General features: G+C 43.0%; 1 protein-coding gene across 4 annotated transcripts; it reads right to left on the reverse strand.

Moving 5' to 3' along the window:
- Positions 1–27,559, reverse strand: si:dkey-34d22.1 (discoidin, CUB and LCCL domain-containing protein 1). Of its 4 annotated transcripts, none has more exons than XR_016494659.1 (15): positions 27,353–27,531; positions 18,654–18,875; positions 17,696–17,833; positions 13,355–13,406; positions 13,126–13,198; positions 12,789–12,922; positions 12,490–12,527; positions 11,731–11,925; positions 11,305–11,359; positions 10,961–11,135; positions 10,676–10,768; positions 9,772–9,865; positions 9,300–9,340; positions 9,112–9,222; positions 1–1,300 (listed from the first exon to the last, which is right to left on the reverse strand). XR_016494659.1 is itself a non-coding variant. In XM_021596611.3 (15 exons), the coding sequence occupies exons 1-15, from the start codon at positions 27,450–27,452 to the stop codon at positions 861–863; spliced, it is 2,016 nt and encodes a 671-aa protein (XP_021452286.1). In that variant the 5' UTR covers positions 27,453–27,559; the 3' UTR covers positions 1–860. The 4 variants fall into 4 exon arrangements, 3 of the variants coding, with proteins under 3 accessions (XP_021452286.1, XP_021452285.1, XP_090085506.1); XM_021596611.3 differs by having other exon boundaries at positions 9,112–9,219; positions 11,305–11,417; positions 27,353–27,559; XM_021596610.3 differs by having other exon boundaries at positions 11,305–11,417; positions 27,353–27,559.
- Positions 27,560–27,681: the final 122 nt, after the last annotated feature.

Here is a 27,681-nt window from a genome sequence, read left to right on the forward strand (position 1 = left end):
CACGTTTGTGTAATTTTTATTCAACCACAACACACACTTTTATCTCTGTACACAAACATTTGAGGCCCAGGAAATAGTGTTAAATATAATAGAAATAACTATATTCGTCACTGTATTTATTTTTCCAGTACAAAAATATTCACTTTTCAGTGTCATTCAGTTCACTCTGTGAACATGAAGTTCTCCTGAAAATTATTTTAAAAATATCACAGTAAAAAAACAAAAATAGTAAGCATTATCTAAACAGATGAGAGAAATGGTGTCACAACTTGATACAAGATAATACACTGTAATCAGACAGTCATATTGCTGTTTCCAAGACATGCTCTTTTTTGTACAGCTACTGTAAGAATGATTTAAACTAACACTTCAATGAGCATTTCAGCTTTCAAGTATGTTAAACTTTGATTTGTAATTTATATTTGACTTTTTGTGCCGTTTTATTCACGGAATATATTAGTTAATTGGAATCAATATATGCCATTAGACACATTTTCTTGTAAATAACAGGTCATCAACTTTGGACGGTACTGGTCATGAATGGTCCCTGCTTTGCCCATTACGGTGGCCCAAGGGGTGGGAGTGCCAAGCAGAGAGCAGCCAATGGTGCCACCAAGTGCAAACTGGTACAGACAGACAATGAAAAGAATAAGGATGTGTGTACCAGGTTGGGCTCTATTCAATCCGTATTGCTGAAATTCAGGGTTACAGTGTGAATTAAATTGAAAGACAATGTTCCTGTGTTAGCGGAGACTGCATTCACAGTAAATGCTGCATGTATCGGCGCAATCGTAAATGACCTTTACATTTATAGCGTGCAATATGTAACACTTCAGGAATAGTGGTTGAGCTTGCTATATTCAGAAAGGCTCCTCATATGGGTGCTGTAGCAGGGAGTCAGACAACAGGGGCTCAGGCTCAGTGTAGACCACACTGGCCGGGCGTGGGACATTGGCATGGAGAGACGTAGTGCAATAGCCATTGGGCAACTTTCTGTGAGAGGGGCAGTCATACTGGGCTTGGATTATTGTGGTCCTTGTCCCTGTAGAAACCATAGGCAGTACATGTTTGTTGTTGTGTAGTGTCCCCTGTGGAGTTGCCAGATTGGGATCTGGGGGCTGGTCACTGAATGGGGTGGCATACTCGGGCTCCAGGGGCAGGGGCTCAGTGTGCTCTAGGAGCTTTCCAGGGGTATCATAGTGGTTGAAAGTGAAGGGGACGGTGTAGCCCTCCTCCACTGTGGGCCGGAAGGTGGAGCCAAGCTTCTGCCCCCAAGCCATCACATCTGGCTCTGCATAGTCTGGGCAAGCAGAAACACAACAAACATGAATGTGTCATAGAGCTCACATACTACTTCTAGTTCTATGAAGCACCAGAAACCCATACAGTGGCAAGAAAAATGATATGAACCCTTTGGAATTACCTGGATTATTGCTTAAATTGGTCATACAATTTGATTTTATATTAATCTAAGTCACAACAATAGACAAACACAGTCTTCTTAAACTAATAACTCAAACAATTCTAAGTTTTCATGTATTTTTTGAACACACTGTGTAAACGTTCACAGTGCAGGGTGGAAAAAGTATGTGAACCCTTGGATTTAATAACTGGTTGACCCTCCTTTGGCAGCAATAACCTCAACCAAACGTTTTCTGTAGTTGCGGATCAGACCTGCACAACGGTCAGGAGGAATTTTGGACCATTCCTCTTAACAAAACTGTTTCAATTCAGCAATATTCTTGGGATATCTGGTGTGAACCGCTCTCCTGAGGTCATGCCACAGCATCTCAAATCGGGTTGAGTTCAGGACTGACTGGGCCACTCCAGAAGGCGTATTTTCTTCTGTTCAAGCCATTCTGTTGATGATTTACTTCTGTCTTTTGGGTTGTTTGGGTTGTTGTCCTGTTGCATCACCCAACTTCTTTTGATAGCCTTACATTTTCCTGCAAAAAGTCTTGATAAACTTGGGAATGAATTTTTCCGTCAATGATAGCAAGCTGTCCAGGCCCTGAGGCAGCAAAGCAGACCCAAACCACTATGCTCCCGTCACCATAATTTACAGTTGGGATAAGGTTTTGATGTTGGTGTGTTGTGCCTTTTTTTCTTCACACATAGTGTTGTTTGTTCCTTCCAAACAACTCAACATTAGTTTAATCTCTCCACAGAATATTTTGCCAGTAGCGCTGTGGAACATCCAGGTGCTCTTTTCCGAACTTCAGACAGCAGTGGCTTCTTCTGTGGTGTCCTCCCATGAACACCATTCTTGTTTAGTGTTTTATGTATCGTAGACTCGTCAACAGAGATGTTAGCAGTTTCCAGAGAATTCTTTAAGTCTTAAACAGACACTCAAGGATTCTTCTTAACCTCATTGAGCATTCTGCTCCGTGTTTTTGCAGTCATCTTTGCAGGACGGCCACTCCTAGGGAGAGTAGCAACAGTGCTGAACTTTCTCCATTTATAGACCATTTGGCTTACTGTGGACTGATGAACATCAAGGCTTTTAGATATACTTTTGTAACCCTTTCCAGCTTTATGCAATTCAACAATTCTTAATCTTAGGTTTTCTGATATGTCTTTTGTTCGAGGCATGGTTCACATCAGGCAATGCTTTTGTGAATAGCAAACTCACATTCTGTGAGTGTTTTATATAGGGCAGGGCAACTCTAACCAACATTTCCAATCTCGTCTCATTGACTGGACTCCAGGTTAGTTGACTCCTGACTCTAATTAGTGTTTGGAGAAGTCATTAGCCTAGGGGTTCACATACATTTTCCAACCTACACTGTGAATTTATAAATGATGTATTCAATATAGACAAGAAAAATACATTCATGTGTGTTATTAGTTGAAGCACACTGTGTTTGTCTATTGTTGTGACTTAGATGAAGGTCAGATCAAATTTTATGACCAATTTATGCAGAAATCCAGGTAATTCCAAAGGGTTCACATCATTTTTCTTGCCACTGTAGCTGAAGTACAGTTTAAATGTAACATCCTTAATTTCAGAAAGGGTAACAGGGGTTAAGGACTTGTCATGACAACATACCCCAGTACTGTACAAGCAGGGGCTTGGGCTCCCAAGTGTTGCTGTGGTCTAAGGCACTGCATCTCAGTGCTAGAGGTGTCTCTACAGACACCCTGGTTCGAATCCAGGCTGTATCACAACCGGCCGTGATTGGGAGTCCCATAGGGTGGCGCACAATTGGCCCAGCGAAGTCCGGGTTTGACCGGTGAAGGCCGTCATTGTAAATAAGAATTTGTTCTTAACTGACTTGCCTAGATTAAATGTTTTTCACAGTACTGGGGGTATGTTGTCATGACAGTAGGGCTCATAAAAATACATAAAAATTAAAGTGTTGCTCTGTACTCCCTCCAGCCATGTCTTGAAAGTGCCTCCCTCATACTCAGTAGGGCTCATATCATGGGCATTGTTGAGCCCCTACAAGAGCTCTGTGGCCAAAAACAATGGCCGATCTCTAGGGACAGGGATGAGGGCTGACAGGGGAGGCCTCAGACCCTATCCCTCACCCAACCTCTGAGGGGGAGCTATTTTAATTAGAGATGCCTATAATTGTCTTAGCAACTGACCCTCTGTTCTGTTTATCACTGGCCTTCTCAGTGTAGTGCCCCTTCATCTGTGGGAGGGAGGGGGAGGCTGTGCTTCCCTGGCATGAATGCCTTTTATCCAGCTCCAATTAAAGGGTCTCTTTCAGAGCGGGCTCCGCAGACCAAAGAAAGGAATGTTTATACTGCAATTGGGAGACGGACTAAGTGAAGGGGAAGAATGGGCAGCCCATGGAGAAAGCTGTTTGCTTGTCAAGCCTGGTCTGAGCGCTGCAAACTGGCCAGCCAAGTCAGGATGTGTGTGTGTGTGTGAGAGCGAGAGAGAGCGAGAGTACTTTGGATGAGGTTGGACTGAAAGATGGTGATGGACTCAGAGTCACAGATGGCTGGAGGGAGGGAGTTCCAGAGCCTAGGAGCAGCCCTGGGGAAGGCCCTGTCACCAAAGCTCTGGAGCTTGGACCTGGGGATGTTAAGGTGGCCTGCTGTGGTGGAACGGAGTGAGCATGTAGGTTGGTGCGGCAGGTAGCCTAGTGGTTAGAAGCGAGCCAGCAACCGGAGCGTTGCCAATTCGAATCCTAGAGGGCATTGCCTGCCGTTGTGCCCTTGAGCAAGGCACTTACCCCCCACAACGACAGCTCACCGGGCACCCAGTGTGGCAGCCCCCTGTACTTCTCTAAAACCTGTTTAGGTATGTGTGTCTTTCGGAGGGGTTGGGTTAAAAGCGGAAGTAAAATTTTGGTTGGACCTTGCGTGCAATTGATCAATAAAGTGATCTAAATCTTAATCTGACAGGTGAGAAGGTGAGAAGGTCTGAGAGGTAAGGGGCAAGGTGGTGGTGGAGGGCTTTGTATGTCAGAAGGAGGGTTTTGTAATCAGTGTGTTGGGAGACAGGGAGTCATTGAAGCTGATGGAGGACAGGGGTGATGTGCTGCCAGAACTTAGTGTGGGTGAGAAGGGCTGCAGCGTTTTGAACAATTTGGAGCTTAAGGAGGGAGCTTGAGTTAAAGCCGGAGAGTAGTGAGTTGCAATAGTCAAGACGGGAGGAGATTAATGCATGTATGAGGGTTTCAGTGGCAGGAAGGGAGAGGGAGGACTTGACTTCGGCAATGTTGCAGGGGGAAGAGTGTGGAGTCCAGGATGAAGTCAGTAGTGGAGTTGCCAGCTTTGGTGAGGGTGGATTTGGTGCCTGTCAAGAGGAGTTCCGTTTTATCACTGTTGAACTTGAGGAAGTTTTGTTGCATCCATGTTTTTATTGCAGAGGCAGGATTCAATGTGGGTCAGAGGCTGGTTGTGGAAGGATTTGGTGCCGAGGTAGATCTGGGTGGCGTCGGCATAGCAGTGGAAGTCAAGGTTGAAGTGACGGAGGATCTGACCAAGGTGGAGGATGTAGATAATGAAGAGTAAGGGGCCCAGCACAGAGCCCTGGAGGACACCCTGTGTAACTTCAGCTGAGTCTGAGTTGTGGCCATTGAGGGTCTGGTTTGTGAGGTATGATTGTAGCCATGACTGCGGTGCCCTCAACACCCAGACCCTGAAGCCTGGTGAGGAGGATCTGATGGCTCACTGTCAAAAGCGGCACTTAGATTGAGAAGAATCAGGATGTTGAGGGCACCAGCATCAGCAGAGGTGAGGAGGTCATTGATAACTTTGAGTGCAGTTTCAGTACTACAGCGGTGAGGGAAACTAGACTGGAAGGGCTCGATTAGCAGGTGGGTTTGGAATTGGGAGGCAGAAGTCCATTCCAGAGTCTTGGCAAGGAAGGGAATCAGGGTATAAGATTCACTTTTTGGTCCACCAGCCACTGTGGCAGGTAGATTAAAAAAAATGTATCAGCCAATCAGATTTTTTACCAGCCAAAATATTTTTTGTTGTTGCTAAAATTACACCAACAAAACACAAAAAAAACAGATGAGCATGCTTTGCATTGTTTCTAAAACAATAAATGTATTACTAGTAAAAACTAATGTGGTATATTGTTAAATTTAATTTCTTGTGACCCAAGTCTTTTAAGCAAATATCACAAATTAGACAAAAATGTTCACCTGCCCCTTTAAGGGGCAGAGGTTATATGGTAGGGCACCTCCAGTCATATTTGTGCCTGTGAGATTGAGTCTGGCTAGTTGAAGCGTTGTCTTCTCTTCCCTAACAGTTGAAACTCAAACATAGAAAAACAAAGAGTTGGAGGGGGTTAACAGCTTTGATGTTGCGGAAGGAGAGGAGGCTTTTGTCAATGTTGTGGGGTGTGTATGAGAGAAGAGAGAAATTAAGAATATTGTGGTCAAACGTTGGGAATTGAGAAGGGTTAATATGAGTTAGGTTGAGGCTAACATAGCAGACAAGATCAAGTATCCCTTGATGTGAGTGGGAAAATTGTTGAGTAATATTGAAACAGTCCAGAACTGCAATGAGATGAATCCACGTGAATATTCATTGGCCTAGCAATAGTAAGCGGGGGGAGATGGGCATGTGTAGTCCTAGCCTGTTGCCCTGGCAGGCTAGCCTGGTCCTGGATCTGTTTGTGTTGTATAGCCTAGGAGTTGGCAAAACAGTACAAACAGACATGGAACCAGGCTAGTCTTGACATGCCTCTCTCATTTCAGGATTATGACTGCTATGTCTCTGGCTCTTGGTTTACTGTTAATACATCTGGCAAATAGCCAACTATATCTGACAACTGCATGTCTTTCTATTTTTTATTTGATTTAACCTTTATTTAAGCAGGGAGTCATGCTGAGACCACTCACTTTCGCAGATGAGCCTTCAACGAACACATCAATAAACAACCATTACACTATACATATACACACATCAATTACACAATACATTAAAAGCAAAACACAACACGAAAAGCAAAACACAAAACACGAAAAGCAAAACACAATCACATGCATCAAAAACATTCTTCAGTAAAAAGGCCCTCTAAAATTTAAGGACTTTTGAAGATCATTCCACAAGCAAAAAACTAAAAGCAGATATATCTAACTCGGTGGAGAATGAAGGAATCTTCAGGGTTGGCCATCCGAGTCTGGGTCTGGTAACTTATAGATCTGAAGGTCTATAACGGGTTAAGGTATGGCGGAAATTTATGCAAGAGGGACATATGGAGAAAAAGATTGTGATACAAGATTGTGTACTGAACCTATTGCCCGGAATAAATCACAATGTGCTATGATAAACTGCATCCAAAGGCTTCAATACAATGGCAACTGCCATAGTCAATAACCGGAATGAATGTTGACTGAATTATTTGTTTTCTGCTACAGTTGAAGTTGGAAGTTTACATACACTTAGGTTGGAGTCATTAAAACTCATTTTTCAACCACTCCACAGATTTCTTGCTAACAAACTATAGTTTTGGCAAGTCGATTAGGACATCTACTTTGTACATGACACAAGTAATTTTTCCAACAATTGTTTACAGACAGATTATTTCACTTATAGATCACTGTATCACAATTCCAGTGGGTCAGAAGTTTACATACACTAAGTTGACTGTGCCTTTAAAGCTTGGAAAATTCCAGAAAATGATGTCATGGCTTTAGAAGTTTCTGATAGGCTAATTGACATCATTTGAGTCAATTGGAGGTGCACCTGTGGATGTCTTTCAAGGCCTATCTTCAAACTCAGTGCCGCTTTGCTTGACATCATGGGAAAATCAAAAGAAATCAGCCATGACCTCAGAAAAAAAATTGTGGACCTTCACAAGTCTGATTCATCCTTGGGAACAATTTTCAAATGCCTGAAGGTACCACGTTTATCTGTACAAACAATAGTATGCAAGTCTAAACACCATGGGACCATGCAGCCGTCATACCGCTCAGGAAGGAGACGCGTTCTGTCTCCTAGAGATGAACGTACTTTGGTGCAAAAAGTGCAAATCAATCCCAGAACAACAGCAAAGGACTTTGTGAAGATGCTGGAGGAAACAGTTACAAAAGTTTCTATATCCAGAGTAAAACGAGTCCTATATCAACATAAACTGAAAGGCCGCTCAGCAAGGAAGAAGCCACTGCTCCAAAACCGCCATAAAAAAGCCAGACTATGGTTTGCAACTGCACATGGGGACAAAGATTGAAACAAAAAAAGGACTGTTTGAACATAACATCGAGGCAAGCCGAAGAACACCATCCCAAACTTGAAGGACGGGGGTGGCAGCATCATGTTGTGGGGGTTCTTTATACAGGAGGGACTGGTGCACTTCACAAAATAGATGTCATCATGAGAGGGGAAAATTATGTGAATATATATATATTTTTTATTTTACCTTTACTAGGCAAGTCAGTTAAGAACAAATTCTTATTTTCAATGACGGCCTAGGAACAGTGGGTTAACTGCCTGTTCAGGGGCAGAACGACAGATTTGTACCTTGTCAGCTCGGGGGTTTGAACTTGCAACCTTCCAGTTACTAGTCCAACGTTCTAACCACTAGGCTACCCTGCCGCCCCCTGAAGCAACATCTCAAGACATCAGTTAAAGCTTGGTCGTAAATGGGTCTTCCAAATGAACAAGCATACTTTCAAAGTTGTGGCAAAATGGCTTAAGGACGACAAAGTCAATGTATTGGAGTGGCCATCACAAAGTCCTGACCTCAATCCTATAGAATATTTGTGGGCAGAACTCAAAAAGCGTGTGCGAGCAAGGAGGCCTACAAACCTGACTCAGTTACACCAGCTCTGTCAGGAGGAATGGGCCAAAATTCACCCAACTTTGTGGGATGCTTTATAAATGAGGATACCAGCAACGAGGGCACCATCCAAAGTACTTATGCATCAGATACATTTTTACTTGATTTGGAAAAATAACATATACTTGGTTTTACCGGCATTAAGTTCCAATTTCAGTTCAACAAAGGCTTTCTGCAGGACAGTAAAGGCCGATTGAAGATTCACTAGAAGTTGACGGAACATCCATTCATTCCAACTAGAGGCTGGGAGAAGGTTAGGCAGTCAACTGGCTGACCAGGATCAATTAAACCACCATTTTGTTCAAATAAAAAGCCTGCCGAAATAAAATGCCGATTGAAAGCATCACTTCTCATTTTTCTCAGTAATGATGCCAGAGTCTGACAACTTGCTTCGGCAGGGAAAGAGAGGAATTTCCACGCTTCAGTCCATTAACTGTTTTCCAAAATGTTTACAAATCACCAACAAAGTCTGAGATAAAACTTAGAAATTACCTAGATTTCGCTTTCTTGATTGAGGAATTGCATCTATTTCTCAATTGCCTTGAAAATATACCTATCAGCTACAGTCAGTTTTTCTAGTCTTGGCCCCCGGATTTATCATCATAGCAAGATCAGAAAGTTCTATAGATAACCAAGGATTTGTTATATTTTTTACTCTAAGGCATTTAAAGGAAGAGTGTTTGTCTGCCAGAGAGATAAAATAGATAGATAGAACAATTCTAGAACTTATTCAGGGTCAGGCATGCAGCTGATAGAGGAAAGGTCAGAGTAATACATATCATGAAGAAAAGCTTAAGGGTTTATACCCAGCCTCACTGGCATGCTCATTTGAAAAGGCTGGGTTGTTTGTACATTCTTACCATTGAGAGGAGGGTTGGGTAAAGCATCATGGACACTCCGCTCTAGAGGGTAGGAGATAAGCTCAGAGTCAGAGCAGGGGAGGCTCTTCTCCTGGAAACTCTGAGAGGCTGCTGGACAGACAAAAACACTTTCAGAGAGGTCCTGGAAGAGTAGTAAGGCTAAAACAGTGAGCAATGCGCAAGAATACCTTTGGGTACGGAAAACATTTTCATGTGTGCAGCTTTTTTCCTAAAAAAGACAAGACAACAAATCAAATTAAATCGAACTACACCATAATGATTTATCATAACATTGCCAAAATGTGTCAGAATAACACTGGAAAGTATGTGGACACTTGTGTTATCTGGGCGTTTGTTGGCAGCTAAGGACCAGATTCTCAGATCCGCGCTAGCCGACATCCGCATAGCGGTGTCGGAGATGGCAGCGGTGTCGGAGGTGAATTTAACACAAGTCGGATGGGTGTGGCTTTGTAACAATGACCACACTAGCAGCCGCTCACCGCTTTGACAGCTCTAACGCAGTTACACCTCCGACAGCTATTGAGCTATTGCCGGTTAACACTTGATCCGATTGAAACTGATTCAAATATCAAGCATTGGGAGGATAGCCAGTGAGTGGGTGTTGGACTGCTAACTACATATGGTATAGTGTTACAATACCTTCTATTCCACCAGACTCCAGCCAACAGACAACTGACACACAGGATCAGTCCGAGAACCACGCCCACCGCAACTATCACTGGCTGATTGGAGCCTGCAGGGCACAGGAGGAGTCATTAGCATTCTAGGCTGAAGGGTCAGCACAACAAACAATCACTGCTGAAGAAAGGCCAGCTTTAAACTATCATTTAGCTATGTGCTTTATATCAATGTGAAGGAAGTCCAGTGTCAAGCAAATAAGCAATCTAACTTCAAAATCGATACTGTCGTACAACCATTTTTACAGCTGTTATAAAAGGCATGGTGGCCCCAAGGCTTATTCCGATCAATCAAGTACAAATTAAATTCCTCAAACTGCTGCAGTTCAAATTGAAAAACATAAAGTACTTTAAAAAACCCTAGAGTCAATGCCTGCATCCGTGTGTAAATCTAATTGCCACAATACAAAAATCCCTATCAAAATCCATCTGTTTAGGCTAGATGTCGGCCTTCCGCATCTGCGATGGAAGTTGGCAGAACTACAGCATTGCTTGTCAGACCAGGAGACATCCCAAAAATTGGTCTTGTCATGATAATGTCTGTTTGGGCTACAAACGAATATGTGGAAAGATGACTTACGATGGTGTTCTCCATTTTGCTCTACGACCCCCACAAGCTTCACGAGACTCGTCGGAAGTCGGTACTACTGATCTGCATATTGCCTTGAATTGCCTCTGTTTTGCCATGTATGAATACGTTATTCAATGCGTTTTTATGGGCTCATAGCAGCAGGGCCAAATTAAATTTTAATCAAATAATCACATTTATATTTTTTATACCTAATCTCCTAAAATTCAAACTCAAATAGAAAAATGGTCCCTGAAAGGATTAGACTTTTAGGGGTTTGAACACATTAGGTACATACTCAGGCTTGAGTCCTTTATGATAACAGGGCCCTCTGTGGGGACTGGATTGAGATGAGGTGTTGTGCTAACATCAACTTTTAAGGATGGAGATCCTATAGAGAGAGTTGGAGGATATGATATGAATGGCATCCAGCATACAAGCTACATTCGCTCTTGCTGATGCCACAATTGCAATTTACCATACAATATAATGGAGAGTTTATTCTAGTGGCACAGCTGCTAAGAGCATGTAGTATTCACATCTTCTAGACGGTTTTTATCTGGAATGTATGGTTGAGCCTTACCCCCAGCGGAGCGAGGCCTGGGGTGGATCTTGGGGAGAGGACAGCCCAGGACCTGGACGTGTGCCGAGGCCCTACCTTGCCAGCTCTGGGGCTGCAGCCGGAGGTACCGGACTACCACCGGAGGAAACAGGCTATTGAGAACCCTCAGATGACCATCAGAGTGGGCTTCAAACACCTACAGGCCAAGAAGAGTGACATTAACTAAGCTAGTTCTCTTAGATGACTAACAGCACTTCCCTGTTCTACGGCCTCCCAGTCTCTGTTTGCTCAGCGCAGCTAGGAAAACTTAGCACAGATAGGAAATTGATCAGTACATGTCGAAGAAAACATTGCAGGCAGCGTACCTTTTTCTCTCTGCTGAGAGCAGATTTGTAGACTTTCCAGTTGTGGCGGTCTTTGCTAAAAAGGAGAACGTAAGATTCGATGTAGAAGTCAGCCGATCCCCTTGTTATTATTCCTGGGAAAACACAGCGTGTCTTTTTCAACACTCCAGACCACATTCATAATAGGCTACACACGGATTGTTTGGCAAATCTAACTAGAAGTTAGCCTATCAACATCACGGCTGGAACTGGATTTTTTTTTTCATCCAATGAATAGAGTTTTGAAATCAGCAAAATAGCATTTTGAGTTCAATGAAAAAAACAGCGGTTTCTATCTTCATATTTTCATTTTAATAACAACTCAACGCTAATTATAGTGGATGTAGTAAATTAGACTCCTATTTTGGCCATGAGGGGAGAAGAACATCACCTCAAACTTTCACTGACCTGTGACACTACTCTTGTCTGTAAGCTCTAGCTCCAGCCAGGGCTCCCGGTCACTACCGTCCGATGCCCAGGGTAGTAACTGTCCCTCTGCATCCATGTTCTTAGGGGACCATAATACAAGCTGCCCCAGTCTGTTCACTTCTCTCCAGATGGAAGATGCATTGAAACCAGACACAGTCAGTTCATCATTACACTCTGTTGGAGAGGAGAGGCAAGAAAAGAGTTGAAGTGACAGGAACAGGGCCAGCTCTAGCTTTTTCGGGGCCCTAAGCATCTTGCGGAAAAACATTTTACTTGCATCCCTTTTGACAGTGGAGAGAAAAATGTATGTTTTAAAGTTCATTTCCTGCAATTCTAGACATTTTACTAAGGGAGGGAGAAAAAAATGTTGCAGTTTTAAAGCACATTCCTGCAATTCTTTGTATGACTTAATCCATGTTAATATGATATCCGAGTGAGAATGACCAACAAAATCAATGGTGCGTGTCTGGTCGGATTTCGGACATGATTACTACAAGTTTAGTTAGCTGGCTAGACTTACTGCCAAATGAAAACATTGTTAGTTGACATGGCTAATTGAGTGACTGATTGATAAAACAAAATAAAAACTGCAGATGCACAGCCACATTTCAAAATTGCACCTGGTGGCCCTAAGCGACCGCTTATGTCGCTTATAACTGGAACCGGCCCTGCAGAGGAAGATAACTTGCAATAATGACTTGAACAGCTAATTTAGTCTGGCATTATATCTCCGCTTACCTTTGGTGAAGACCAGCTTCTTTTCAGACAGTGATCCCCTGTCAAAACAACAATGTTCATGAATGGCATCCCTGCATACCAGAAGCAAGAGCGGATCCATATACAGTAAGTGGCCCACATTTCAGCTACCCAATAACACCTACAGAGGTCCTGGAGTGCTGATTAGATTACATTACATGAAACAGATTATATGAAATGTTACCTTTCTGAATACAGCAAATTTTAACACAGTGTGTCATCATGAATAATGAATACGCATCCCTTTCTCCCAAACCAATATGATGTGGATAGAAACATACATCTTGGACAGAATGCCGTTGGCAAAGCTGGACTCATAAAGCGTGAGGCTCCTCCCACGGGTCACAGTGATCCGTCCTCCTAGGTTGTCTGACACCACCCCGGCATGGATCGCAGCTTTGCACAAGACTGACGTCTGAGTGGGGTGGGGGAATGTGTGTGTGTGTGTTTGTGAGAGAGATTGAGGGAGAGAATAAGAGAAAGAGAACAAATAGTTTCAATAAACTATTGCAGCTCTCCACTGTTTAGCCTTCCTCGTGTGGCCCAGTACAACCGATGTCATTATCACAAGGCTGAGTTGATGAGGAAGTGAAACTGGAGCTGAGGCAGTATACTCACATCTCTGTAACCCTGCTCAGAGTGACCACATATGTCCCCCGTCACGTCCTTACACCCAGCAGGACAGTACACACTGGAGAAGAGGAGTCACAGAGGTCCACCATTTCACACACAGTTTCTCTATAGCCATATGTAAAAAAATTCCTCAACGAGCCTGTAAAGACAAAATGTAGTTCACAGCAAAAACACTGAGAAGTGACTACTGAAATAGCCAGAGTTGTCCACTTACCTAAACTGCTGAGATATAAAATGTGTTCCTCTCTGTCGACACGAAATGAGACCTGGTATTGAAATCAAATAGAATATGGGTTTGTAAACAAACAAAACAAAAAACATCTGTCCACTCTCAGGATAATTCTAAGGAACTTCGCAATAGACGGGTGAGTAAACACAAACAGACAGGCACACACATACATGCACATATACAGACGCACATACACTATACACACGCATGTACAGGGGACTTGTGATTGTTACTGTAGATGTGACTAAGTATTTTGTCATCTGTGACTTAACTCACAGAGCAGAGAGAATGCCTCTGTGTTAACGTGACAGAGTGCAATTTGTGGCACTGGCTCCAGACATAGCTGCATTTCATAAACAACTGAGTAAATAACAGGAAACAGGGATATACAAACCACTTTAGCACGAATTGGAGAAACAAAAATCTTTAAACGCACACTATTTGTGGCTGTAAATTGGGTAAAGGGTCATTTTATGACCCCCCAAAAAATCAATGCACACATCGCTAATTGTCACACTGGTATAAATGAGTCGGGAGACAGGCGCAGGAATGAGTAATCATTTTTTAAATTAAGCCCCAAATTACGGCGTGCAGTGTAAAGGCACGGTGACGAAGACCAAACAAACACGTCACAAAAACACAGGGCTGAAACCCCCCAAAAAGAGCGAGGAGTACCTTGAATAAATAACTAGCGCACAATGATTATCATACGGGATGAGACCCGCAATCCACAAGGGCACGAAAGCCCAAAACACACAGCACAGGTACTCACACACACTAACAGACATAGTAACAATAATCGACAGCACCATGGTGAACAAAGGGCACATATATACAAATACAATCAGTGAGAATAGGGGCCAGGTGTGCGCAATGAAAGTTCCAGAGGGATCCGTGACACTAATTCTACTATCAATGAGGCAACAATGTCAAGTCAAAACATCTCCTTCTTTTGGGAATGATTTTCACAAGTATGTGGTACATTTTTACAATTTGAAGCACAAAATTCAAAACAGATAATCAAAAAGGCTCATGTTTCAAAACTCTAAGCACATGTTCAATTGACTGAGTACAACAGACACATTCACAAAGTCACTTGTTTACTGCACCAAATCACTCATTTAGTTTGGACACATATTCAATCTAAGTATTGTATCTGCTTTTCAAAATGCAATATTCAGTTCACATTTGATATGATTTTCTTGTAATTTGTTGACAATACAATACAGCAGCGACTCTTCCTGGGGTCCTGCAAAATTAAGGTAGTTCTACAATTTTAAAAACATTACAATACATTCACAACAGATTTAACAACACATTAAGTCTGTGCCCTCAGGCCACTACTCTACTACCATATATCTACAACACAAAATCCATGTGTACATGTGTGTATAGTTGTATGGTATCATGTATCTGTATGCATGTGTCTGTGTCTGTGTTTGTGTCACTTCACAGTCCTCGCTATTCCATAAGTTGTATTTTTATTTGTTAAAAAAAATATATATTTTTACTGCTTGCATGAGTTATTTGATGTGGAATAGAGTTCCATGTAGTGATGGCTCTATGTAGTACTGTACGCCTCCCATAGTCTGTTCTGGACTGTGAAGAGACCTCTGGTGGCATGCCTTGTGGGGTATGCATGGGTGTCCGAGCTGTGTGCCAGTAGTTCAAACAGACAGCTTGGTGCATTCAAAAAATACTCACAAATACTAGTAGTGATGAAGTGAATCTCTCCTCCACTTTGAACCAGGAAAGATTAACATGCATATTATTACTGTTAGCTCTCGTACATTCAAGGGCCAGACGTGCTGCCTTGTTCTGAGCTAATTGCAATTTGTCCATGTGCGACAAAACTAGGGCCTGTAGGACCTGCCATGTTGATAGTGCTATTAAGAAGGAACAGCAGCACTTTATTATAGACAGACTTCTCCCCATTTTAGCTGCCGTTGTATCAATATGTTTTGACCATGACAGTCGACTTGCTCAATTTCCACATTATTCATTAGAAGAGTTGAGGTTTAGGGAGTGTCAGGCAACCACAGTGAGGCAATGCAGTTTCTGCTCCTGGAGTCTCCTCATGTACCCATGGTTTTGAGGTTTTAATGGCTCCAGAGGAACAATCCCCTAATCGACTGGGCTACGTCTTCCATCATGGGTTGGAGCCCATTTTGCCATGCACATTGTCTGAAGTCGGCACAGCCTGCCCCAGGACATCTTCCTGCGGGCTTGGGTAAAGCCTTGGATCTCTCCGCCATTCCCGCAGAGTACCAGGACTTACGGGAGGTTTTCAACTCTGGCCGCTCCACATCTCTTCCTCCACATTGGCCCTACGACTGGGCAATCGACCTTCTCCCCGGCCCTGCACCGCCTCGGGGGAGACTTTATTCCCTGTCGTGTCCGGAGACCAACGCGAGGGAGGGGTACAATGAGGACTCTTTCGCAGCAGGGATTATGTGTCCCTCTGTCCCCCCCCCCCCCCCCCCCCCCCCCCCCAGCGCAGAGTTCTTCTTTGTGGAGAAGAAGGACAAGACCGTGTATCGACTACCGGGGCCTTAATGACATTATGGTTAAAAACTGTTACCCGCTACCACTCATCTCCTCAGCTTTCGAGACTTTCCAGGGAGTGGTCATCTTCTCCAAGTTGGACCTTCCAAACACCTACCATTAGGTTTGGTTACGGGAAGGAGACGAGTGGAAGACAGCCTTTAACAAGACTGGTGGGCACTACTAGTACCTGGTGATAACATTCGGACTGACCAACGCTCCCACAGTGTTCCAGGCCCTTGTCAATGATGTGCTCCGTGACATGTTGAACCGATTTGTGTTTGTCTACCTCGAGGATATCCTAATTTATTCCCGGTCAGCTCAAGAGCATGTCCTCAATGTCCGACAGGTCATCCAGCGTCTCCTGGAGAACCAGCTTTTCGTGAAGGCGGAGAAATGTGAGTTCCATTGCTCCACCATATCCTTCCAAGGATACGTCATCACTGCAGAGAATATTCAGATGGACCCTGACAAGGTGAGAGGGGTGGTGGATTGGCCTCAACCCACATCCAGAGTGCAGCTGCAACATTTCCTGGGGTTTGCTAATTTCTATCGTCGTTTCATCTGGGGTTACAGCACCCTTGCTTCCCCGCTCTCTGCACTCACCTCTCCCAAGTTTCCATTCTCATGGTCTCCAGCAGCTGACTGGGCGTTCTCAGACCTTCAGCACGTCTTCCGTAATCCATGGACTTCCCATCGCCATGGTCAAGACCACCGGACCCCTGCTCCCCGCTACCGTCTTGGGCAGAGGGTATGGCGTTCTACTCGGGATCTGCCCCTCCGGGTGGAGTCCCGCAAACTTTCCCCTCGTTTTATCGGCCCTTTCCCCGTCTCTAAGGTCCTTATCCCATCTGCTGTTGGCCTGCTGTTGCCCCGCACCCTCTGTATACATCCAACTTTCCATGTATCTAGAATTAAACCCCTGTCTCATAGCCCTTTGTCTCCTGTTCCATCAATACAACACACATACGAACATTGGCGTACAAATTGTGTAAACATGTGTAAACATGTGTGCATACATTAAACTGACTTCATGCCTGTGACTCCATCAACTCTAATGCTGGACTTGAATGCAACTGGGTATGAAATTACAGCATGTTTCCAGTCTCTTTGACACCTCAGTAATGACTGTTTGTGCCTTTCAACTTGCTTAGCAGCACTTTGGGGGTTACCAGTGATGTAGGTGACGAGCAGAAAAACAACAATTATGATCACAGTGGGTGCTCTTCAGCACTGTTGTTAACATCAATGAGGTAGGGCCACTGTAAAAAAAAAAAATACAACTTAACCAATTGCTTAATCAGCGTTTTTCTGAGTTGAGTGGCCTTCAAATGGACAAGAATTTGAGCTAAGGTGTTCACATTTGTACACTCAACAAACTCTGCTCAAAGTGAGTGAATTTGAAAAGGCTTGTTGAGTAAAATTACAAATTCATGTTAACCCTTGGAAGGCAACACTGTATGTTGGTTCAGCTATATACCCAAATGTTGAGTATGCTGAGCAATGTTGAGCAAACTCACAATCCTATTGCAGCCTGACAATTGTATGTCCAATCAACTTTATTTTTTTTACAGTGTGGGTCATTGCTTTCACTGAGAAAGTTCCACCGCAGAGCTACTGTGCCCATGTGGGAAAATAAAATATTATCATCAACATTCTGTGTGTAATGTGATTGTATGATGAATTAATTAAATTAGATGAAGCATTTCCATATGTAGCACATATACAAAGGTAGCTATAGAAAGTAAACGTGTGAGCAGTGTGTGATGATTTGGGCCATACCTGAGTGTTGGTCTGTGGTGTAGGAGAACAGGAACCCTCGGCCTGAGTGATGGGGGCCAGAGTAGAATACTATTGTCACCTCATTGCTGTTTACAGTCACATTTTTCTCTGAGTCTTCAAGCTGTCCACACAGGGGGCCTGTGGATGACAGACAGACAGGCATGCATGTAAGAACCCATACGCCACACACACACACACACACACACACACACACACACACACACACACACACACACACACACACACACACACACACACACACACACACACACACACACACACACACACACACACACACACACACACACACACACACACACACACACACACACACACATCAGCACAAACATGACCAAGCTGGAGGCCTAGAGGCAGGGCAGTCTGGCTTTACACACTATGCTAGTGTGTGGTCTCCTAGTCATGTTTGTGTAGTACTGCAGACCATCCATGCTTGTGTGAACAGATGACATGAAGTGAGCTCCAGAACAGCATGAGGTTGCCCCTGTGGAATCCGCTAATAAAAACAATATAATAAGCAGGGTAACTGAATAGTTACAGCCTCTGGAATTGTCATCTAATATCTAGGAATGGCATCATACCCTTGTGCCCACAAGGTATGGCTGGATTCACCGTAGTGGTGTAGAATCGGCAGAGATGCATTGGCAGTGACATTGTGTTTATGTGCTCTCTGCAGTCTACACTGCATGGCTTTTACTAGTAGCAAAGATAGGTTTTGAATGAACTACTTAACAGAAGAGACAGATCAAGTGGTCCATCAGAAGTGGGTGGATTTGTCTTAATGACAAGCATTAATTCAGTCGGTCAGAACTTGAGTGAGAATTCAAAATGTCACTATAAAATAGTTTGTCAATAGCATGTACAGTAAATCCCTTGTAAAAGTAGAGACAAGCACATAGCCAGCCAGGTCTGCGGCCCTGTGTGCACTGGAGAGTCTTACCCAGGCTGGGAGCTCCGTTGTTGGGTGTGATGGTGAGGGAGCCATTCCTGCAGCCCGGACTCCTTTCCACGTCAAAGTCCCCAAAGAGGAGGTGCAGTGTACGTCCCTTCGGAACTCGCAGTCTCCACTTACACCAGGAATCAACAGGGTAGGTCCACGGGTAGTTCTGAGAGGCCAGGGTGCCACTCTCTGTGGCCATCACAGTGTGCCCGCAGCCATTGCCTGAAATATGAAGACAACCAAACGTACAGTTATAACAGTTATTGTACTTGTACATAATACATCTGTCATATATGAAATGGTTTGGTGGCTAATTCCAGGCAAATTATATATCCTAACACTGTATATGGTAATGTTGCTTTGGCATCCAGGGTAAATCCACAGTAATGTCAAATTTCCACACAAGTACGATAATGGCTATTTCCAGGAAATCCTTGGCCGCATGGTGTGTAGGTGTGAGAAGTGAATGAATGCATGACTAGCAGTGTAGGCAGTACGGCGGGGCAGCTGTGGCTTGTTAGCAGAGGGGACGGCCAAGTTCCCCACTGTTTAGTCACAGTACATAACAGGGACTTTCATTAATGATGTTAATACGGTAAGGACACTATTTAGAGCTCTGTTAATTATAGGGCTCCTTTCCCAGACAAAGTGAGTAATAGGAGTCTCCAGGGAGGGAGCACTGAGTGTGCGCAGTAGAGCAGGAGATGTTTACACTCCTGAGATCATAACCGCAAAATGTCCTAAAACAACCAGCTGCTGAAGCAGTCCTCCTCAACACTGTTGGACACTGCTTACAGTAAAACAAGATTGAAGGCCCTATGCGATCAAAACTAAGTGGAAAATACTATTATTCAAAGGCAATGAGAAAGTGTGTTTGATTGTGTCATTTGTGTCATTTGAATCCAAAACTGCAATCATAACTCTTTAACGGGTTAACATGTTTGATTGAACAATACCCTCTGTTTAGCACTCCTTACAGGGGCTAATCCTTAATACTACAGAGTGTTGAGCAAACTCATCATCCTTCCACTCTGTTTCTATTTCATTTTAATCAATGTTTTCCTGCTAGTTCTCTGTCGTACCTCTTCTTATTGCCCTATTCTTACATTTTTCCTATTTATTTTTCATTTGTATTTTATTTAACCTTTATTTAACTAGGCAAGTCGGTTCAGAATAAAATCTTATTCACAATGATGGCCTACCACAAAGCAGAAGGCCTACTGCGGGGATGGGGGCTTGGATTAAAAATACAAATAAAATACAAATATAGGACAAAACACACATCACAACAAGAGAGGCAACACAACACTGCATAAAGAGAGACCTAAAGACAACAACACAGCATGGTCTACCTCTGTGGCTATGACTAACTATTTTTTGTAACGGAAAGAACTCAAATATTTAGCTAGACACATTCTTAATGTGACTGTTCGGATGAGTCAGTGCATTAGGTCATAGAGGTAAGTGCTGTGGGGTTGGCTGGCTGGCTTAAAGTTGTACCGTGGTCAAACCAAGGACACCCACGCTTCCAGGGTAGACAGAAAGAAGCGCAGTTCTCCCTTGGGTTTAAAATTAAGTTTGCGTGAAGAGTTGGTGGTCTCTGTTACTTTCCACTCACAAGTCACATACATGTCACATACACGTCACACTGGTTAGCCTTTCCTGTCCGGCTAAGAGACTCTTCCAATCATAGTACATAACATTCTATCTTTCTTTCTTTCTCCTCTCTCTTGCTTTCTTTATTTCTCTCTCTCTCTCTCTCTCTCTCTCTCTCTCTCTCTCTCTCTCTCTCTCTCTCTCTCTCTCTCACGTCTCTCCCCCTTTCTCTAACTATCTCCCATAACTTCTCACCGCTACCGCCCCATTTCCTGTCCCTTAGGATTCACTGGAAATGCCAGCGCGACAAACTGTAGCTGTGGGCAACAGAGCGTGGATCTGTGTCACCATCAAGTCTGCTTGGGAGCAGTATTCCTTGTATTCTGGGGACGTTTTTGGGTTGGCAGGCCGAGCTTCCCCCCTACACTCCTCCCCTCTCACCCTGTCTTTGACCTGGCCTGTCTCATGAAGGTCTTGTCTAGTGGGGCTCTCTCTCTCTCTTTCCTCAGTGCTGGGGATCAACCTAAGCTTTAACTCATGCATGATAGCTGTTGGTTGTTCCATGGAGTGAATAGTCTACACCCTGGCATTCCTGCTACTGGCCCATACGTGCGTCCTGCTTTTAGGTCTCTCTTGACAGACTGGGCTTTCCGACTGTCTCAGACATATAATCAAACGTTTAGATTATGATGGATATCCTTCTGAAAACCCTCACCTTCAGGGGCAGAAAAACCAAAAGTAATAACACAAGTTTTTAGAACACCTACTCATTCAAGGGTTTTCCTTTATTTTGACAAATTCCTACATTGTAGAATAATAGTGAAGACATCAAAACTATGACGTAACACATATGGAATCATGTAGTAACCAAAAAAGTGTTTTATATTTGAGATTCTTCAAATAGCCACCCTTTGCCTTGATGAGCTTGACCAGCTTCACCTGGAATGCTTTTCCAACAGTCTTGAAGGAGTTCCCACATATGCTGAGCACTTGTTGGCTGCTTTTCCTTCACTCTGCGGTCCGACTCATTCCAAACCATCTAAATTTGGTTGAGGTTGGGTGATTGTGGAGGCCAGGTCATCTGATGCATTACTCCATCACTCTCCTTATTGGTAGAATAGCCCTTACACAGCCTGGAGGTGTGTTGGTTCATTATCCTGTTGAAAAACAAAGCCCACTAAGCCCAAACCAGATGGCATATCGCAGCAGAATGCTGTGGTAGCCATGCTGGTTAAGTGTGCCTTGAATTGTAAATAAATCACAGACAGTATCCCCAGCAAAGCTCCTCCTGCTTTACAGTGGGAAATAAACATGCAGAGATCATCCGTTCACCATCTCATCCGTCTCACAGACACGGCGGTTGGAACCAAAAATCTACAATTTGGACTCCAGACCAAAGGACAAATTACCACCGATCTAATGTCCATTGCTCGTTTCTTGGCCCATGCAAGTCTCTTCTTCTTTTTGGTGTACTTTAGTAGTGGTTTCTTTGCAGTAATTCGACCATGAAAGGCCTGATTCACACAGTCTCCTCTGAACAGTTGATATTGAGATGTGTCTGTTACTTGAACTCCGTGAAGCCCTTATTTGGGCTGCAATCTCTGAGGCTGGTAACTCTAATGTAATAATCCTCTACAGCAAGAGGTAACTCTGGGTCTTCCATTCCTGTGGCGGTCCTCATGAGAACCAGTTTCATCAAATCGCTTGATGGTTTTTGCGACTGCACTTGAAGAAACTTTCAAAGTTCTTGAAATTTTCCTTATTGACTGACAATCATATTTTAAAATAAAGATGGACTGCTGTTCTCTTTACTTATTTGAGCTGTTCTTACCATAATATGGACTTGGTCTTTTACCAAATAGGGATATCTTCTGTTTACCCCCCTACCATGTCACAACACAACTGATTGTCTCAAACGCATTAAGAAAGAAATTCCACCAATTAACTTTTAAGAAGGCACACCTGTTAATTGAAATGCACCAGCTTCATGACGACCTCATGAAGCTGGTGGAGATAATGACAAGAGTGTCCAAAGCTGTCACCAAGGCAAAGGGTGGCTATTTGAAGAATCTCGAATACAAAATATATATTGATTTGTTGGACACTTTTTTGGTTACTACATGATTCCATACAGTTGAAGTTGGAAGTTAACATAAACCTTAGCCAAATACAGTGGGGAGAACAAGTATTTGATACACTGACGATTTTGCAGGTTTTCCTACTTACAAAGCATGTAGAGATCTGTAATTTTTATCATAGGTACACTTCAACTGTGAGAGACTGAATCAAAAAAAAAATCCAGAAAATCACATTGTATGATTTTTAAGTGATTAATTTGCATTTTAATGCATGACATAAGTATTTGATCACCTACCAAACAGTAACAATTCCGTCTCTCACAGACCTGTTCGTTTTTCTTTAAGAAGCCCTCCTATTCTCCACTCATTACCTGTATTAACTGCACCTGTTTGAATTCGTTACCTGTATAAAAGACACCTGTCCACACACTCAATCAAACAGATTCCAACCTCTCTAGAATGGCCAAGACCAGAGAGCTGTGTCAGGACATCAGGGATAAAATTGTAGACCTGCACAAGGCTGGGATGGGCTACAGGACAATAGGCAAGCAGCTTGGTGAGAAGGCAACAACTGTTGGCGCAATTATAAGAAAATGGAAGAAGTTCAAGATGACGGTCAATCACCCTCGGTCTGGGGCTCCATGCAAGATCTCACCTCGTAGGGCATCAATGATCATGAGGAAGGTGAGGGATCAGCCCAGAACTATACGGCAGGACCTGGTCAATGACCTGAAGAGAGCTGGGACCACAGTCTCAAAGAAAACCATTAGTAACACACTACGCCGTCATGGATTAAAATCCTGCAAGGTCCCCCTGCTCAAGTCAGCGCATGTCCAGGCCCGTCTGAAGTTTGCCCATGACCATCTGGATGATCCAGAGGAGGAATGGGAGAAGGTCATGTGGTCTGATGAGACAAAAATATAGCTTTTTGGTCTAAATTCCACTCGCCATGTTTGGAGGAAGAAGAAGGATTGAGTACAACCCCAAGAACACCATCCTAACCGTGAAGCATGGAGGTGGAAACATCATTCTTTGGGGATGCTTTTCTGCAAAGGGGACAGGACGACTGCACCATATTGAGGGGAGGATGGATGGGGCCATGTATCGCGAGATCTTGGCAAACAACCTCCTTCCCTCAGTAAGAGCATTGAAGATGGGTCGAGGCTGGGTCTTCCAGCATGACAACGACCCGAAACACACAGCCAGGGCAACTAAGGAGTGGCTCCGTAAGAAGCATCTCAAGGTCCTAGAGTGGCCTAGCCAGTCTCCAGACGTGAACCCAATAGAAAATCTTTGGAGGGAGCTGAAAGTCCGTATTACCCAGCGACAGCCCCGAAACCTGAAGGATCTGGAGGTCTGTATGGAGGAGTGGGCCAAAATCCATGCTGCAATGTGTGCAAACCTGGTCAAGAACTACAGGAAACGAATGATCTCTGTAATTGCAAACAAAGGTTTCTGTACCAAATATTAAGTTCTGCTTTTCTGATGTATCAAATACTTATGTCATGCAATAAAATGCAAATTAATTACTTAAAAATCATACAATGTGATTTTCTGGATTTTTGTTTTAGATTCCGTCTCTCACAGTTGAAGTGTACCTATGATAAAAATGACATGCTTTGTAAGTAGAAATTGGCAGTGTATCAAATACTTGTTCTCCCCACTGTACATTTTAACTCGGTTTTTCACAATTCCTGACATTTAATCCTAGTAAAAATTCCCTGTCTTAGGTCAGTTAGGATCACCACTTTATTTTAAGAATGTGAAATGCCAGAATAATAGTAGAGAGAATGATTTATTTCAGCTTTTATTTTTTTTCATCACATTCCCAGTGGGTCAGAAGTTTACATACACTCAATTAGTATTTGGTAGCATTGCCTTTAAATTGTTTAACTTGGGGCAAACGTTTCAGGTAGCCTTCCACAAGCTTCCCACAATACGTTGGGTGAATTTTGGCCCATTCCTCCTGACAGAGCTGGTGTAACTGAGTCAGGTTTTTAAGGCCTATTTGCACGCTTTTCAGTGCTGCCCACAAATTTTCTATAGGCTGGAGGTCAGGGCTTTGTGGTCAGGGCTTTGTGATGGCCACTCCAATACCTTGACTTTGTTGTCCTTAAGCCATTTTGCCACAACTTTAGAAATATGCTTTGGGTCATTGTCCATTTGGAAGACTCGTTTGCAACCAAGCTTTAACTTTCTGACTGATAACTTGAGATGTTGCTTCAATTTAGCCACATAATTTTCCATCCTCATAATGCCATCTATTTTGTGAAGTGCACCAGTCCCTCCTGCAGCAAAGCACTCCCACAACATGATGCTGCCAGCCCCGTGCTTCACGTTTGGGATGGTGTTCTTCAGCTTGCAAGCATCCCCCTTTTTCCTCCAAACATAACAATGGTCATTATGGCCAGACAATTCTATTTTTGTTTCTTCCGACCAGAGGACATTTCTCCAAAAAGTACAACCTTTGTCGTATGGTCCCATGGGACCACGACCTTTGGCGTGGTCCCATGGTGTTAATTCTTGCATGCTATTTTTTGTACAGATGAACGTGAAACCTTCAGGCCTTTGGAAATTGCTCCCAAGGATGAACCAGACTTTTGAAGTTCTACAATTGTTTTTCTGAGGTCTTGGCTGATTTCTTTTGATTTTCCCATGATGTCAAGCAAAGCGGCACTGAGTTTGACGGTAGGCCTTGAAAGACATCCACAAATACACCTCCAATTGACTCAAATTATGTCAATTAGCCTATCAGAAGCTTCTAATGCCATGACATAATTTTCTGGAATTTTCCAAGCTGTTTAAAGGCACAGTCAAATTAGTGTATGTAAACTTCTGACCCACTGGAATGGTGATACAGTGAATTGTAAGTGAAATAATCTGTCTGTAAACAATTGTTGGAAAAATGACTTGTGTCATACACAAAGTGGATGTCCTAACCGACTTGCCAAAACTATAGTTTGTTAACAAGAAATTTGTGGAGTGGTTGAAAAGCGAGTTTTAATGACTCCAACCTAAGTGTATGTAAACTTCCGACTTCAATTGTATGTGTTATTCCATAGTTTTGATGTCTTCACTATCATTCTACAATGTAGAAAATTGTAAAAAAAAAAGAAAGAAAAACCCTTGAATGAGTAGCTGTTCTAAAACATTTGACCGGTAGTGTAGTAATAACTGGACAGATGATAGGGAATTGTAGTCAATCATCAGCTCTGTATTGGACCAAAATGTATTGACATCTTTGGGGGATTTGCAGGCAGGCCCTCACAGGTCTGCACTATGAGACAGGATGTTTAGCTGTGTAATCTGTCACTACACAATACTGCTGTGTCAATCAGAGCATGACAACACACACTGAGTTATTCATTGACCAGGAGAGGATTGATATGTTTTTTTCTTGTACATGTGTCTCTTGCTTCTCTCTGGTGCCAAAGTGATTCAGAGGAAGTAATGTACCATGAATTGGTCATCTTCCTCTGTGTCTATACTAAATCCCCAGCAGCAAAACAAAATGTGTCAAGAGAGCCCAGATCTGCGTGGACATTCACAGTAAGTTTCCATATATGTGTGATTCATGTTGACCCCTGCCTGATTGTGAAATACCATGTCAACACAAGGGGTACACTCTTCATGCATGTCTTCCTGCAAATCTTCTTGTGGGGAATAGTGGGGGGAAAAAATATGTATATATGTTTTGTCACATACACCAGGTGCAATTAAATATGTTGTTTTATAGGGTCAGCCGCAGTAGTACAGTGCCCCTGGAGCAAATTATAGTTATGTTCCTTGCTCAAGGGCACATCGACAGATTTTTCACCTTGTCGGCTTGGGTATTCAAACCAGCGAGCTTTCGGGGACTGGCCCTGGACCACATAGGTAAACACAGATGAGAGTTCACTATCTGCAATGGAATGCCACCATGACATCACAGATGACCTTTGAACTATCGGGATTGTTTGCTCCAGACAGTCCCAAAGATATTTGTGGCTTTGGTTTGATCCACCCCATGTGTTGGAAGAGAGTTATTCACAGGAGCACTGAGCCTTATATTCATTTAAACCCTATCAAAGCTAGTGTTGTCGACTACTTGCATGCACCCCTTTAGCTGAAGTCAACTGTATGTGTGACAGGGTTTTTGCATAAAATATTTACTCTTGGAAATTACTTGAAAGGATGCTCAGCAATGGAAAGGATGCTCAGTTTGTCGTAAATACTTGGAATGACTAACACAAGCAGAACAGCTCCAAACGAGGATGTGTACACACACCTCACCGTTGCCAATAAGAGTGAGTTACCAAAGAAGGGCAGTGTACCTTTAACTTACCAAGACAACAGCTACCTTGTTTATGAGGACTTTTATAAGAAACCTGAATTAAACTCATGCATCAGGGTATGAGGGGTGGCAGGGTAGCCTAGTGGTTAGAGCGTTGGACTAGTAACCGCAAGGTTAACCCCGGAGCTGACAAGGTTCAAATCTGTTGTTCTGCCCCTGAACAGGCCATCATTGAAAATAAGAATTTGTTCTTAACTGACATGCCTAGTTAAATAAAGGTAAAAAAAACATCTGATTGATCAATAATCTATGATATATACCTTCTGAACTGGACTCTATTTATGTCACCAATAGCCACTTTAGAAAATGTCAAACGGTTTCAAATGTGGACAACAACAAAAAATTATTAGAAATTGATGACAATATCAATAAAGTAAGCACCACACAACATTAAAATGACATGAAGATAATCTGTGAATATGTTCACATGTAGGCTATTCATGTCGATTAAACTCAGTTTACAGTACCAACTAAATTCGACAACTTTTATTATATAAACATAATAGCCTACAATTTATAGAGTTATTCCATAATTATCCAGTCAAGGCTCAGAGTAATTATCTCAATAAAAATATCGTAAGCGATTTATAAAAAAGATAGCTAGTCTAATGTCTTTGGTTGTCTATTGCACTACATATATTATACTATTCTGTACATTGACGAGGACATACACAAGGGAATAAATAGCTTACCCTCCTGTCCGTTGACAATTATAAACACGAAACTAAAGACGATCCAAAAACTGCCCAAATAATTCACAGCATCTCTAATCTGTCCAGGTTTCAAGAACATGATTTCCGCGGATAAATGCAAGGAGTAAACCCTCAAACCCCGGGATAACACTACTCAGTTCACTTCTGCAGAAATTACTAAATTACGAGGCATTGAATATTTACGATTGGGCACAGGGAGACGAACTGAGATCTCATTGGCTTCCAGATGTGTCAATTAAATCACTTCAAGAATCGCTTTCCCAAATAAGGGGGTCTTGCTAGATGTGGACCCATAAATGCTGATCTAA

The sequence above is a fragment of the Oncorhynchus mykiss genome, chromosome 3, assembly GCF_057628025.1.
Source record: "Oncorhynchus mykiss isolate SJ-2025 chromosome 3, ASM5762802v1, whole genome shotgun sequence".
In the NCBI taxonomy this organism is placed as follows: Eukaryota; Metazoa; Chordata; class Actinopteri; order Salmoniformes; family Salmonidae; genus Oncorhynchus; species Oncorhynchus mykiss.

Bases quoted from the DNA above. Each gene is read 5' to 3' on its own strand.
- si:dkey-34d22.1 (XM_021596610.3), bottom strand. From the start codon at position 27,452: ATGTTCTTGAAACCTGGACAGATTAGAGATGCTGTGAATTATTTGGGC. The intron at 18,876-27,352 runs GTAAGCTATTTA...TTCATATTTCAG, and splicing joins AATTGTCAACGGACAGGAGG to GCAATGGCTGCGGGCACACT. The intron at 9,341-9,771 runs GTATTGTAACAC...TGTCTTTTTTAG, and splicing joins GGAGTCTGGTGGAATAGAAG to GAAAAAAGCTGCACACATGA.